Raw genomic sequence first — 14412 nt, forward strand, 5'->3', positions numbered from 1 at the left:
GCTCCTCCTAGGGGCCACAGCACAGCCACACCTACCTTTGGTCCCTGCTCTGGTCATCTTCCTCCTGAGGCTTGGTCGGAGACGTGACACAGTTCATAGATCTGAGGAGTTCAAAGGCCATGCTTCTGTTGCCGTTTTCTTGGCTGAGGTTTCAGCCTGGAGAGTCAGCAAGGGGACAACCAGCTTCTTCCCTGGTCACGCCTGACACTGAGCTTCTGGGTATGTGGCCTAGCGTCAGGAGGGCCTTAACTCTCCAGAACCTACAGCCACTGGAAGATGTTCTCAGAGGATGCTCTGTTGGTGACACCAGACAGCAGAGGGGTCCCACTGAGTCCGGATAGGAACAAGTAACTGATGCCAGCAGCCAAGATGGAATCTGGAATGACTCTTGAGTCCTCTTTTGAGGACCGAAAGGGACAGGGGAATTGGGGAAGTACAATGACAGAAGTGAGGGACTCATAAGACGTCAAATTATCATTCTTGATCAGCTGTGTGACAGGTAGGTGGCTTTCTCTGTCTCAGTCTTACTGTCTTACCAGCACACCGAAGGACTGTTCATGTCTCTGTAAGCTGTGCCCATTCCTTCAGTAGGCAGAAGCCATAATAAAAGGAAGAAAGGGGTGGACAGTCCTCAGATTCAGTGTGTGGCTTCATTCTGACATCTCAGGCATTGGAGCCCTTGGTTTGGTGAGCTATGTTGGCAGCAGGCTGTTCTTGGCTTCCCACCCAATTCACTTGAACAGTGTCTTTGGTTTTTCAAGGCAGGGTTTCTCTGTGTAGCTCTGGCTATCCTAGAACTCACTCTGTAGATCAGGTTGGCCTGGAACTCAGAGATCTGCCTGCTCTGCCTCTCAAGAGCTGGAACTACAGGTGTGTGCCACCACTACCCAGCTGAGCCATGTCTTAACTGTTGCGATGTGGGAAAGATTGCATTAGACAGGATGATACAGCCTGTTCTGCCTCTGCAGAACGTGTGTGTGTGTGTGTGTGTGTGTGTGTGTGTGTGTGTGTGTGTGTGTTATACTCACAGATGCATATTCACTTGTAGATGTGGAGGCCAAAGAGAAACCTCAGGTGTGGTCCTCAGGAAGGTCATCTGCCTACTTTGGGCCTGGGTCTCTCCATGGACTCGAACCTACCAATTAGGGTAGACTGGCTATCCAAGGATTCTCCTGTCTACACATCCCCACCACTGGGATTATAAGTGTGTACCACCACGTCCAGCATCTCTATGTAGGTTCTGGGCATCAAACTCAGGTCCTTGTGCTCTTAGGATAAGCATCTAGCTATCTCCCAAGCCCCAGTTACCATCTTGATTGTTTAGTTGCCGTTGTCTTGAGGTAAACAGATTTATTGAATACACTGCAAGGAATAGCAGGCTGAATACTGACTAGCACATCACCAGCCTTGTTTCAGTTCTTTTGATGTTGACTTTGTTATGTGTCTAAGATCCAGCTGTCTCCACACCCAAGTGCTGGGATGACCGCTGTGTACTGCCAACCTTGCAGGCTGTCACCATCCCACTCAGAGCAGCTGTGAGTGACTATCTGCAAGTGTCTTTAAGATCAGGTCTGCCAGCATTCTATCATAGAAGGAAGGGGGTGAGAGGGGTCAGTGGACCCTCACTGAGGATTCTAGCCTGCCTCCTCACAAGCTGCCTGCTAGTCCACTCCAGCCACATGTGGTCCTGGGCAGTGCTGGAAGGCCAGCCAAAGAGAGAACTCCATCTCTGCTGTTTGGGGGAGGCTGCCACCAATGCTGGGGTGGGACTTCTCAGTGATGCAGCTGTTTGGTGGTCACCCATGTCCTGTAAGCCAAATAAACTCATTGGTTCACCAAGATAGACTTGGGTGGAATTGTTCTGTCCTTGGTGCCCTGCCTAGACTGAGCAGACATCAGGAAACAATAATGCACCTGAAGGGATGAGGGCAGGGAGCAGACTCTGATGCTGCCCTCACTCGGCTCCGCAGGGGATTGCATATGTCAGTGTCAAGTTTTTCCCCCAGGACTAAAGCTAGCAAGAGGCTGGGGGTCCTGAAGGAAGGAGCAAGGGGTTTCCCAAAAGGTATTTGAAGCCTGACCCAGTGGGGGTTTAGTGGGGAAAGGGTTTGCCGTGAAAACCTGTCAACCTAAATTCAATCCCTAGAAGTCCTGTAAAGGTGGAGGGAGAGAGGCAGGCAGACAATAATATAAATGTTTTTCAAACTGTACACGGATGGGCCTTGTGATGTATGTCACGCAGTATCCATGGAGGACAGGAGAGGGCGTCAGATTCCCTGGAACCAGAGTTAGAGATGCCTGGGAGCTGCTAGATGGGAGCTAGGTATTGATTTTGGGTCCTCTGGAAGAGCCGGTCATCTCTCCAGTCCCAAGTAAATCATTTTGTTTTTGTTTGTTGAGACTGGGTCTCACTGTTCAACTCTTGACTGTCCTGGAACTTGCTCTTTAGACCAGGCTCGCTTGAATTTGCAGAGATCTCACCTGCCTCTGCCTCCCGAATGCTGGAATTAAAGGAATGTGCCAAGATGCTTGGCCTAAATAAAATTTAAACCATATTTGGAATACCTCGACAAAAATATTGGATGAAGAATCACCTATATTAGTGAAGACTATATTAAGTGTGGGACTGGCTGCTTGCTCATAGCTGCTAATGGCAAATTACTTGCCCAGGAACTAAAATGAATATGATCTAGGTGATTTTTTTTTTTTTTTTTTTTTTTTTTTTTTTTTGGGTTTTCGAGATAGGGTTTCTCTGTGTAGTCCTGGCTGTCCTGGAACTCACTTTGTAGACCAGGCTGGCCTCGAACTCAGAAATTCGCCTGCCTCTGCCTCCCAAGTGCTGGGATTAAAGGTGTGCGCCACCACTGCCCAACTAACACAGGGCTTTTGAGAAAGTCTCAGCCAGGTAGTGGCCGTGGCAGCACACACTTCTGATGCCAGCATTTGGGAGGCAGAGGCAGGTGAATCTCTGAAATTGAGGCCAGCTTGGTTTACATAGAGAAGTCCTGAGAAACACTATCTCAGAGAGACAGAAAGAGACAGAGAGAGACAGAGACAGAGAGACAGAGAGAAGGGGTGGAGAGACCAACTGAGAGACTGAGAGAGACTGTCTGGAGCTGGCCTTAAATTCATGATCTTCCTCCCTCAGTCTACTGAGTGGCTGAAATTACAGATATACATCACTATGCCAGCTTGTCTGTTTAAATTGTTGAACAAAACTTGGACTCCCTCCTCTGAGCCCCCCAAAAAATGAATCCAAGAAAGAATTCTGATATTCATCATTGGCACATAGGGACTGGAAAGATGGCCTGAAGACCCTGATTTGATGCTTAGCTCTCACATGGGAGCTCACAACTCTACAATTGCAGTCCCAGGGGATCTGATGCCCTCTCTAGACCTCCTTGGCACTACATGCTCATGATACACAGACATACATGCAGGCATCCCACATAAATAAGTAGAGACATGGTGCATATGTACTTAATGCTAGCACTCAGGAGGCAGAGGCAGGTAAATTCTGTGAGTTCAAGACCAGCTTGGTTTACATAGCAAGCTCAAGGCCATCCATGGCTACAGAATGAGACCTTGACTCAAAAAATAGATAGATAGATAGATAGATAGATAGATAGATAGATAGATAGATAGATAGATAGATAGATAGATAAAATAAAAAGCCAGTGTGGTGGTACATGCCTTTAATCCCAGCACTGGGGTGGTTGAAGCAGGTAAGTTTAAGGCCAACCTGGTCTACAAAGTGAGTTCAGGTTAGCTAGGGCTGTTACACAGAGAAAACCTACCTCACAGGAAAAGAAATGTATTTTTTAAAAAGACTGGCATGTTGGCTGGTTGTATTGGCACATGCCTTTTCTTTCTGTGAGTTCAAGGCTAACCTGGTCTACATGGTAAGTTCCAGGATATCTAGGGCTATGTAGAGAGACCCTGTCTCAAAAACCAGCCAACCAAATAAAAAGATTGACATGAGCCGGGTGTGATGGCGCACGCCTTTAATCCCAGCACTCGGGAGGCAGAGGCAAGCGGATTTCTGAGTTCGAGGCCAGCCTGGTCTACAAAGTGAGCTCCAGGACAGCCAGGGCTATACAGAGAAACCCTGTCTCAAAAAAAAAAAAAAAAAAAAAAAAGATTGACATGTAGAGCAGGGGTCTGTGCAGATAGTCAGAGGCCAGGAAGTTTTGGGTGAAGGCAGGTATGCCTCTAGTGACCAAAAAAAAAAAAAAGCATTGCTGGGTGCAGGGTGTAGTTAGAAACAGACAGAAAGGGCTATCTGGGATATTGCTGTAGTTATTTGGACCAAAGATAAACCCTTGAGGGAGCCTTCTGAGGAAGAATTCACTAAAAATCAGGGGGTTGGAGGGAGTCTTGGGAGAGCTTTTTATAATAATAATAAGTAGTGTGTCTGGGGCTGGTGAGATGGCTCAGTGGGTAAGAGTACCCGACTGCTCTTCCAAAGGTCCAGAGTTCAAATCCCAGCAACCACATGGTGGCTCACAACCATCTGTAATGAGATCTGACGCCCTCTTCTGGTGTGTCTGAAGACAGCTACAGTGTACTTACATATAATAAATAAATAAATCTTTAAAAAAAAAAAAAAAAGAAGAAGTGTGTCTGGCCCACCTAGGACCAGGAAGCCATCATGAAGAAGCCTGTATGGCGTAGGTCAGGAAAAGGAGTGAAAAACTGAAATAAGGCCTTAATGGAGTTAGAAAAGACAAGGCCTCAATAGCCAGGTATGGTGGCATGTATCTATAGCCTCAGCACACAGGAGACAGAGGCAGGAGGATTGCCATGAGTTCCCTTCCAAGGCTACATAGAAAGCTTTTACCTTAAAAAGAAACAGAACTGGGAATGTAGCCCTGCTGGTAGAGTGCTTGCCCTCAGGCCTTGGGTTTGATCACCTATAATCCCAGCAGTTGGGAGCTTGTGGTGGGAGCATCCGGAGGACAAGGTCACCTTTATCAATACTTTTGAGTTTGAAACCAGCCTCTGATACATAAAATCCTGTCCAAGAGGAAGCAGAAGAGGGGGAAGATAATAAGGCCAAGAAGGGACAGAAACGGGAAGAAGACAGGCAGGAGGGAGGAAGGCCACCCTGCTAGGTCTGGGGGCAGAGCACATGCATAAGGACCCTTTGGGGGATGTGACTGCTGGGTCACAGGGAAGACCTTGCAAGCCTGAAGCCCTCCAGAGGTGGCGCAGCCCACAGGATAGAAGGAGGGGAGACTGCAGCTTTCAGGACTACCTCTTCATAATGCACACACACATTGGAGCCACTTGGAGTCTCTAAGATGTCCTCACATCAATGCAGCTTGCCAAGGTGGGACAAAGTATGAGGCAGAACACACTTTGGGCCAGGTGTTGGTGGCTTAATACCAGCGCTCCGGAGGCAGAAGCAAGAGGATCTCTGAGTTCAAGGCCAACTTGGTCTATGGAGAAAAGGGAGTGGGGCATGGTGGTGCACGCCTTTAATCCCAGCACTCCGGAGGCAGAGGCAGGCAGATTTCTGAGCCAGCCTGGTCTACAAAGTGAGTTCCAGGACAGCCAGGGCTATACAGAGAAACCCTGTCTCGAAAAACCAAAAGAGAGAGAGAGAGAGAAGGGCTGGAGAGATAGCTTAGCAGCCTAAGCACGTAGGTTTATCTTCTAGAGGTTCTCAGTTCAAATCCCAGCAACCACATGGTGGCTCACAACCATCTGTAATGGGATCCGATGCCCTCTTCTGGTGTGTCTGAAGACAGCAACTCATGCATAAAACAAATAAATCTTTTAAAAAGAGAGAGAGATAATACATCTTGGGTCTGGCTACTGGAATGTGGGGCCGTGAACTGGCCTCTGTAATTCAGTCATATCACTTGACTGGTTGTAATGAGAGTCTTTGTCTAGAAAACAGTCAAGACTTTTGGACCTGGAGGGTTACTGCGTTGCTATGGAGAAGACCTGAGCCACAGGAGCTCATAGACATGAGTCCACACTGTGGGAAGAGTTCTTATAACAGGTCAGTCCCACCACACCCTTGTGAGACCAAAGCTGCTGGTATTCCTGTTTTGCAGCTGTGTGATTGTAGCCTTCTAGACACTACAGGAAGGTACTGGGCACAATGACATCATCTTTTCCCTGAGTGGCTCCCACCTGGGTGACAGGGGATTTCCAGACTTGTTCTCCCAACCCTGAGTAGAAGGCTTGTTTCATTTTGTTTCTGAGATCCTTCTCACTGCATAACCCAGAGAGGCCTGGAACTCCTGATCCTCCTGTCACAACTTCTGAGTGTTACCCACTCAACCATTCTAAGTGACAATGACAAGAAACAACTGGTTCAAGTTAACCTGAATAACCTATCCCATTGTGGACGAAGTAACCAGGCATGGTGGGGCATGCCTGTAGCCCCATCACTATGGGAGGTGGAGGCTGGAGGATCAGGAATTCAAGGTCACCCTACTTGGTTATAGACTCGGAGGCCAGACTATCCTACATGAAACCTTGTCTCAAAACACAACATACATGACACAAGACATTATAAATGTTTATTGTCACAGACCAGAAGTAAGTAAATCCATTTCCATGACAAACATGAAGGCTTTGGACTGGCTGCAACCACCTGGAGAAATCTAGGTTTCAGATAATTTTTGTTTTGTAGTTTGTGGTTTGTGGTTGGTTGGTTGGTTCATTTTTTTGAGTCAGGGTTTCTCTGTGTAGCCCTACCTGTCCTGGAACTCACTCTGTAGACCAGGCTGGCCTTAAACTCAGAGATCTACCTGCCTCTGCCTCCCAAGTACTGAGATTAAAGGCATGCACCACCACACCTAGCTAGCTGAGCCACTTTTTTTTTTTTTAGATTTATTTATTTATTATATGTAAGTACACTGTAGCTGTCTTCAGACACACCAGAAGAGGGCGTAGATCTCATTACAGATGGTTGTGAGCCACCATGTGGTTGCTGGGATTTGAACTCTGGACCTTTGGAAGAGCAGTCGGGTGCTCTTACCCACTGAGCCATCTCACCAGCCCGAGCCACTTCTTATATGAATGTTTTGCTAGCTGTATATGTGTGCCATATACAAGCCTGGTGTCCTTGGAGGCTAGACTGAAGTGATGGGTGGTTGTAACTCACTGTGGATGCAAAGCATTGAATTACTACTCTACACTATTCACAAGGGCTCAGAACTGCTGAGCCATCTCTCCAGGCCCCTCCCTGTCTCCTCTTTTGTTTGTTTGCTTGCTTGTTTTGATATCATCTTACTGAGTAGCATAGCTCTGGCTAACCTGAAACTTACTATGTAGATCAGGCTGATCCACCTATCTCTGCCTCCTCAGTACTGAGATGAAAGGAATATGTTCTACGCCTTGAACACCATTCTCATAGACAGATGCGGGTTGCCTTAAGGATGGTCAGGTTCCAGGCAGCGCAGAATCCCGAGGTCCATCATGCAATGGTACTCCCGGCAGACACCCTGGTGACACCTCCATGCTGCCTAACAAATCTGCTGCTCACTCAGCCAACCCTGAAAGTCAACTCTAGGCACTGAGCTTGAGTTGGGAGCTGGGAGAAGCACCATGTGTTACTAAGGGCTGGGAAGCTCTAAAACTTCCACTAGAATTCCCCACACTGCCTTGCCAGCAAAGCCGTGGACAGACACTGGGACGCTGTCTTCCAGCCCAGAAACGCTGCCAGAATAACTATGTGGAAGCCAAGAAAGAAGCCCGGAAGCATGGTATTACCATTCACCTGTCAAAGCTGGCAGGCGCTGAGTGAGCAGGCCTATCTCTATTGGCCTTTGCATGTAGCCTGGTCCACTGGAAGAGTAGCCAGTGCCCTTACCCCTGAGCCAGCCACCAAGGCTGACCTTGAACTGTCTACGGAGCTGAGAATGTGTTTAAGCTCCTGATCTTGCCTCTGCCTTTCAAGCTTGGGGATTACAGGTATTTGTGTGCCACCACAAGTCCCAACAAATCCCATACCTGATCTTAGATTTTTCCTCTAGAACGGAGTTGTGCAGAGAACTAAAAACCCAGAGAGAGTCTACCCTAGTGGAATACTTTTGTAATCTCAAGCACCCAAGAAGGTTACTAGCTCAAGGCCAGACTAGGCAATGTATCAAGATCCATTCTGAAAATATAAAAGAGTTGAGGCTGTCTATAGCTAGCTAGCCCTGTGTTGAATTTCTGATGAAGAAAAAAAAAAATCCCAAGAATTAGAAGGCAGGGAGGGACATGTCAGGAGACTGTTGGTATTAGTCTTTTTTTTTTTTTTTTTGTCTGTTGTCCTCCTGTGTCACCAGAGAGTCTGAGGCAGTTACCACTTTAACCCTTTCTCTCCTGGAGTCAACATTGGCATGTGCCTGAGTCCTGCTTCCTGCTAGAGGATCTAGGGTTTGGAGATCTATGGAGGAGCCGGACACCCGCCCAGTCCTTGTCCAGCTTGATGTCCCCCTGCTGCAGGGCCTGTTCGATGGCGCTGGTGACAGTGTCAAAGGCCAGGTCGACATTGCAGTTGCTTTTGGCCGAGGTCTCCATGAAGCCCATGCCCAGAGAGGCAGCAAGTTCCTCTGCTTCCTGAGAGGATACGCATCGGGTGTTCAGGTCACACTTGTGGCCAACCAGTAAGAAGACCACCTTGTCAGGGCCCTGAGTGGATACGACCTCCTGGTGCCAGGCTTGGATGTGTTCAAAGGACTCTCTGTTCGTCACATCAAAGACCAACAGAACGCCCACCATGTTCCGGTAAAAAGACCTGGTGATGCACCTGAAGGGGAGTGTGTGTATAATCGGGAAAATTGTAATGGCTTTAAGACAGTCTTAGAGCCCGCCCACCTCCACCCCGAGATCCACAGGCAGCTTCCTGTGCCTGCATACAAGTCTTCCTTCCCACCCCTTGACATGTCTGCTTCGGCTCTCTGCATCTCTGGGAAAGTCAGAGTTTTAGTGCCAATTCTCTTTATGCTGCTGTTCCTCTAGGGCTGGGTAAGGCCTTTGGGGGTGGGGATGTGGTTCAAAGACCACAGCACAAGCTGGGGCTGGGGGCTTGGCCCACTCCGCGGAGTTTGAAGGATGAATGACTGAATAGGGAGGGGTGCAGGGTAGGGACCATGGATCCTTGCTTGAGCCCCTGCAGTTGGCACCTGTGAGAAAGGGTCCCCCCAAGTGACTGACATTACCCACTTCTCGCCGCACCTGAAGCACTCTTGGCCTGCGGTGTCCCAGAGCTGCAGTTTGACTCGCAGCCCAGCGGGTAGTTGCAGCGCGCGGCTGTAGAACTCCACGCCTACAGTGGGTTCGGGATCCGGCTCCGCCGCCCCCCGCGCGCCCGCCACGTAACACCGTAGCAGTGACGTCTTGCCCACCCCTGCGTCCCCGAGCAGCGCGATCCGAAATTGGTAGCTGCAGCCGGCCGCCTCCATAGGATCTGGGCTCCCCGCTGACCTCAGACAGTTTCTGTGTGGCTCCGCCCCTCTCCCCCCACCCCCACTCCCCCATGAGTCTGTTACTGGTACAGCATCCAGGAAGGGTCAAGATCTGGAGAACTTGATCCTGGAAGGCAATCCCGGATGTAGTTGGTCGGGCAAGACCTAAATCACTACCTCTGTAAAATGGGACAGTTACCACTTTTGCTTCACAGTATAAAGGAATTAAAAAGTCTTTAATCCCACAACTGGTGAGGTAGAGAAAGGAGGATCTCTGAGTTGGAGGCCAGCCTGGGCTACAAAGTTCCATCCAGGGCAGCCAGTGCTATGCAGAGAAACCTTGTCTCCGATTAAAAAAAGAAAGCCGGGCTGGTGAGATGGCTCAGTGGGTAAGAGCACCCGACTGCTCTTCCGAAGGTCCAGAGTTCAAATCCCAGCAACCACATGGTGGCTCACAACCATCCTTAACGAGATCTGACTCCCTCTTCTGGAGTGCCTGAAAACAGCTACAGTGTACTTACATATAATAAATAAATAAATCTTCAGTTGTGGCACACGCCTTTAATCCCAGCATTTGGGAGGCAGAGGCAGGTGGATTTGAGTTCGAGGCCAGCCTTGTCTACAGAGTGAGTTCCAGGACAGCCAGGGCTACACAGAGAAACCCTGTCTAAAAAACAAAACAACAACAACAAAAAAAAAAACCACTTAGATTCAGCTTTAGTGGACTATTTTAGGCTTAGGCTTAGGAGTCCAAGGCTCAAAGGTGTGGCTTGTCCCATGTGGCTTGTCCCAGGTCATACAGTGCTTCTTAGAGTCATAGTGACTCTAAGCCCATGACTGACTCCCTTGATGCCTAAAAAGAGACAGTCAGAAAGCCAGGATGACCCGGTTGGGTCTTGGGTTCCGTTTGGATGAAAGCTCACATGAGGCAGCACGTGTGCACTCAGATCTGGCTTCTAGAAGCGGAAGGAAGGAATCACAGCTGGAGTTTTGGCTGGTCCCAGGCAGTGTTTGTTTGTTTGTTTGTTTGTTTCAAGACAGGGTTTCTCTGTGTAGCCCTGACTGTCCTGGAACTGCTCTGTAGACCAGGCTGGCCTGCCTCTGTCACCACCACCCAGCATGGGCCTAGGCAGTTCTCAACCTTACAAGGAGGTGGTTACTCCACTCACTTCTACAATGGAAGAAACTGAAGCTCAGAGAAATTACATGGCAGGCCCAAGCTCATTCACTAAGGAAGACTTCAACAGCAGGCAAAACCCAGAGTTTTGTTTATTTGTTTGTTTATTTATTTTATTTGAGGCAGGGTTTCTCTGTGTTACAACATTGGCTGCCCTGGAACTCACTTTCTAGACAAGGTTTGTTTATTATTAATTTTCTCACAGGACCAGTCCGAGATCTGGAACAGCCCAGGGTTTTTCTTACCATCCTCCTCTTCCCTCTCCTCCTCCTCCTCCTAAAAAATTATTTATTTATTTTATGTATATGAATACACTATAGCTGTCTTCAGACACACCAGAAGAAGACATCAGATCCCATTACAGATGACTGTGAGCCACCATGTGGTTGCTGGGAATTGAACTCAGGACATCTAGAAGAGCAGTCAATGCTCTTAACTGCGGATCCATCTCTTCAGCCCTCCTCCTCCTCCTCCTCCTCCTCCTCCTCCTCCTCCTCTTCCTCCTTTCTTTTGAATTTACTTATGTGTATGCATGTATGGAGGCCAGAGGACAGCTTGAAGATGTAGGTCCTCCTTCTACCCTGTAGGTTCCAGGGATTGAACTTAGGCCTTCAAGCTTGGCACCAAGTATCTTTACCCAATAAGCCAGCTCCATGGCTCTCTCTCTTCTCACTGACTCCAAACAAAGAAACAAAAGCCATTTATGCACTATCTGTAAATAGTCCTAGCCAGGGCCGGAGAGGTGTGAGACAGCTGGAACTGAGTCCCCCCCAAAGACGGGTTGCACAGCACTCCGGTCAGTGATGTGCAGTGTCAGCATCAGATCCTTTGGACTTTGCATTTTCTGTTTCAGAGGCTCCCACTAGGACTGGGGTCACGTGTGGCCGTCTCTGACTGCACCTGACACCGGAACCCACAGTTCAGCTGATCCATGCCATAGATAAGGCGTGGGTAACCCAACGGGTTAGCAGTTTCCCTCCCCTATACCCTGCTTCTTTATCTGCTAAGGCCAATCCTCATGGGGTGGCTCAGACGGAACTGTCAACCTCAGCAGCAAAGGTCTGCACATTTCCATCCAGGAGATTTTGAGTTGTGGTTCAAGGGCCACTTACTGGTTATGCAACTGCAGGCAAGTTTCATTCACACCCCCCCCACACCCCCCCAATCATCATGTGGAGGCCAGTGGACAACTGTGGAGTCAGCTATCCCTACCTTTTGTGTGGGTTCTGGGCATTGAACTCAATTTTTCAGAGTCGTGCGTGACCTGCTGAGCCCTCTCACTGGTCCGTTCCATCTCTTTTTGCTTTTTTGGTCCGAGTGCTGGGATTAAAGGCGTGCGCCACCACCCGCAGCTCCGTTCCATCTTTTTGTTTTGGTTTTTTTGTTTTGGTTTGGTTTTTTTTTTTCCGAGAGAGGGTTTCTCTGTGCAGCCCTGGCTGTCCTGTTACTCTGTAGACCAGGCTGGCCTTGAACTCAGAAATCCGCCTGCTTCTGCCTCCCAAGTGCTGGGATTTCAGGCGTGCATCACCATCTGTTCCGTTCCATCTGTTATATACAAGTACGCACAGAGCATGGAGCAGACAGAGGAGGGGTTCCTGCTCTTGGGGAGCTCTCATTCTAATGAGGAAGACAAGGAAGGAAACACGTACTTGGGCTAAAGCAGTAAATAGCTCAGCTGGTAAAGTGCTTGCCACACTGGCCTGAGGACATGAGTGCCATCCTGAGAAGACCCGTAATAAAGCCAAGAGGATGTCAGCAACCTCAGCCCTGGGAGGAGGAGACAGGCAATCGCTGGACATTCTCTTACTCCATGGGCAAACTTCAGGCAAATGAGAAACCAAGTCTTTTTTTTTTTTTTTTTTTTTTTTTTAAGATTTATTTATTTATTATTTGTAAGTACACTGTAGCTGTCTTCAGACACTCCAGAAGAGGGCATCAGATCTCGTTACGGATGGTTGTGAGCCACCATGTGGTTGCTGGGATTTGAACTCCTGACCTTCGGAAGAGCAGTCGGGTGCTCTTACCCGCTGAGCCATCTCACCAGCCCGAGAAACCAAGTCTTAAACAAAAGCAAGGAAAGGGCTGGAGAGATGGCTCAGCGGTTAAGAGTAATGACTGCTCTTCCAAAGGTCCTGAGTTCAAGTCTCAGCAACCACATGGCGACTCACAACCATCCGTAATGAGATCTGACGCCCCCGTTTGGTGTGTCTGAAGACAGCTACAGTGTACTTACATGTAATAATTAAATCTTTGGGCCAGAGCCAGCAGGGCTGGAGGGAGTGGACCGGAGTGAGCAGAAGTCCTGAGTTCAATTCCCAGCAACCACATGAAGGCTCACAACCATCTGTACAGCTACAGTGTACTCATATATATATAATAAATAAATAAAATCCTTTTTAAAAAAGGCAAGGCAAGGCAGTATGGTGCATGTCTTTAATCCAAGCACTCAGGAGGAAGAGGCAGTTCAAGGCCAGCGTGGTCTGTATAGTGAAACCCTGTCTCAAAAAAACAAGCTCCCTAAACTACCACTCCCAGCTTGCTGGGGGAGGGGAGAAGGGGTGGTAGGATCCAAATTGTGGTCTTCATGTTTGCACAGCAAATGCTTTTAACCTCTGAGGCACCTCTCCAGCCTGAAACCTATTTTTTCTTAAATTAAAAAAAAAAAAAAAGATTTATTTATTTATTTATTTATTTATTTATTTATTTTATGAGTACATTGTAGTTGTCTTTAGACACATTGCAGATGGTTGTGAGGCACCATGTGGTTGCTGGGAACTGAACTCAGGACCTTTGTAAGAGCAGTCAGTGCTCTTAACTGCTGAGCCATCTCTCCTGCCTGGAAACCTATTTTTTCAGGTGTATGTAGGAGCTAAGGGGAATAGCTTGGGAGCAGCATGTGGTAAGTCCAGTGACACCCTTCCTAACATTGGGGAAGGAAAGAAATTGGACCTGGAAGGATGCTTGTAATTCCAGCTACTTGAGAGGCTGAGGTCTGCCTGGACAAACTAGTGAGATGCTGTGTAAAATAAAAACAAAAAATAAAAAAAAAAAGAAAATGTTACCGGGTGTGGTGGTGCATGGCTTTAATCCCAGCACCCGGGAGGCAGAGGCAGGAGGATTTCTGAGTTTGAGGCCAGCCTGGCCTACAAAGTGAGTTCCAGGACAGCTAGAGCTCTACAGAGAAACCCTGTGTTGTAAAACCAAAACCAAACCAAAACAAAACAAAAAAAGAAAAGAAAATGTCACCTCTCTACTTTAAACTGTAGACGTGATACAACCTGCTAGCCATCCCCCCGGACCCCCGACCGTGACTTTCCTGTCATGAAGGACTGCAATCTGGAATTATAAGCCAAATAAACTATATTCCCCTATCAAAGAAAATAAAATAGAAAAAAAAAAAAAAAAGGTGGGCTGGAGAGATGGCTCAGCAGTTAAGAGCACTGGCTGCTTTTCCAAAGGTCCTGAGTTCAAATCCCAGCAACCACATGGTGGCTCATAACCACCTGTAATTGGATCTAATGCCCTCTTCTGGTGTGTCTGAAGACAGTGACAGTGTACTCATATATACATCAAATAAATAAATAAATCTTTGAAAAGAAAAGAAAAAAAGAAGAACAAAATTTTGGTTTTTTGAGACAGGGTTTCTCTGGGTAGCCCTGGCTGTCCTGGACCTCACTTTGTAGAACAGGCTGGCCTCGAACTCAGAAATCTGCCTGCCTCTGCCTCCCGAGTGTTGGGATTAAATGCGTGCGCCCCCACGCCTGGCTTCTGAGGGTCATTCTTTAAGAAGATCTGCCAGCATGCTGTTACCCTCTAGGCCAT

General features: G+C 48.1%; 1 protein-coding gene across 2 annotated transcripts; it reads right to left on the reverse strand.

The window, feature by feature from the left end:
• Nucleotides 1–6510: 6510 nt before the first annotated feature.
• Rab42 (RAB42, member RAS oncogene family) lies at nucleotides 6511–9455 on the reverse strand. 2 transcript variants are annotated; one of them, XM_006538847.2, is made up of 2 exons: nucleotides 9172–9455; nucleotides 6511–8755 (listed from the first exon to the last, which is right to left on the reverse strand). In XM_006538847.2, exons 1-2 carry the CDS (start codon nucleotides 9408–9410, stop codon nucleotides 8335–8337), a joined length of 660 nt encoding a protein of 219 aa, XP_006538910.1. In that variant the 5' UTR covers nucleotides 9411–9455; the 3' UTR covers nucleotides 6511–8334. The 2 variants fall into 2 exon arrangements, with proteins under 2 accessions (XP_006538910.1, NP_001075120.1); NM_001081651.1 differs by having other exon boundaries at nucleotides 8267–8755; nucleotides 9184–9429.
• Between the last annotated feature and the right edge of the window lie 4957 nt (nucleotides 9456–14412).

Source organism: Mus musculus, chromosome 4 (assembly GCF_000001635.26).
Source record: "Mus musculus strain C57BL/6J chromosome 4, GRCm38.p6 C57BL/6J".
In the NCBI taxonomy this organism is placed as follows: domain Eukaryota; kingdom Metazoa; phylum Chordata; class Mammalia; order Rodentia; family Muridae; genus Mus; species Mus musculus.

What these genes read in the sequence shown, in the direction of transcription:
- Rab42 (XM_006538847.2), bottom strand. Translation starts at nt 9,410, where the DNA reads ATGGAGGCGGCCGGCTGCAGCTACCAATTTCGGATCGCGCTGCTCGGG. An exon ending in TGCTTCAGGTGCGGCGAGAA is followed by an intron (nt 8,756 to 9,171) that starts GTGGGTAATGTC and finishes ACTCCCCTTCAG; the next exon opens with GTGCATCACCAGGTCTTTTT.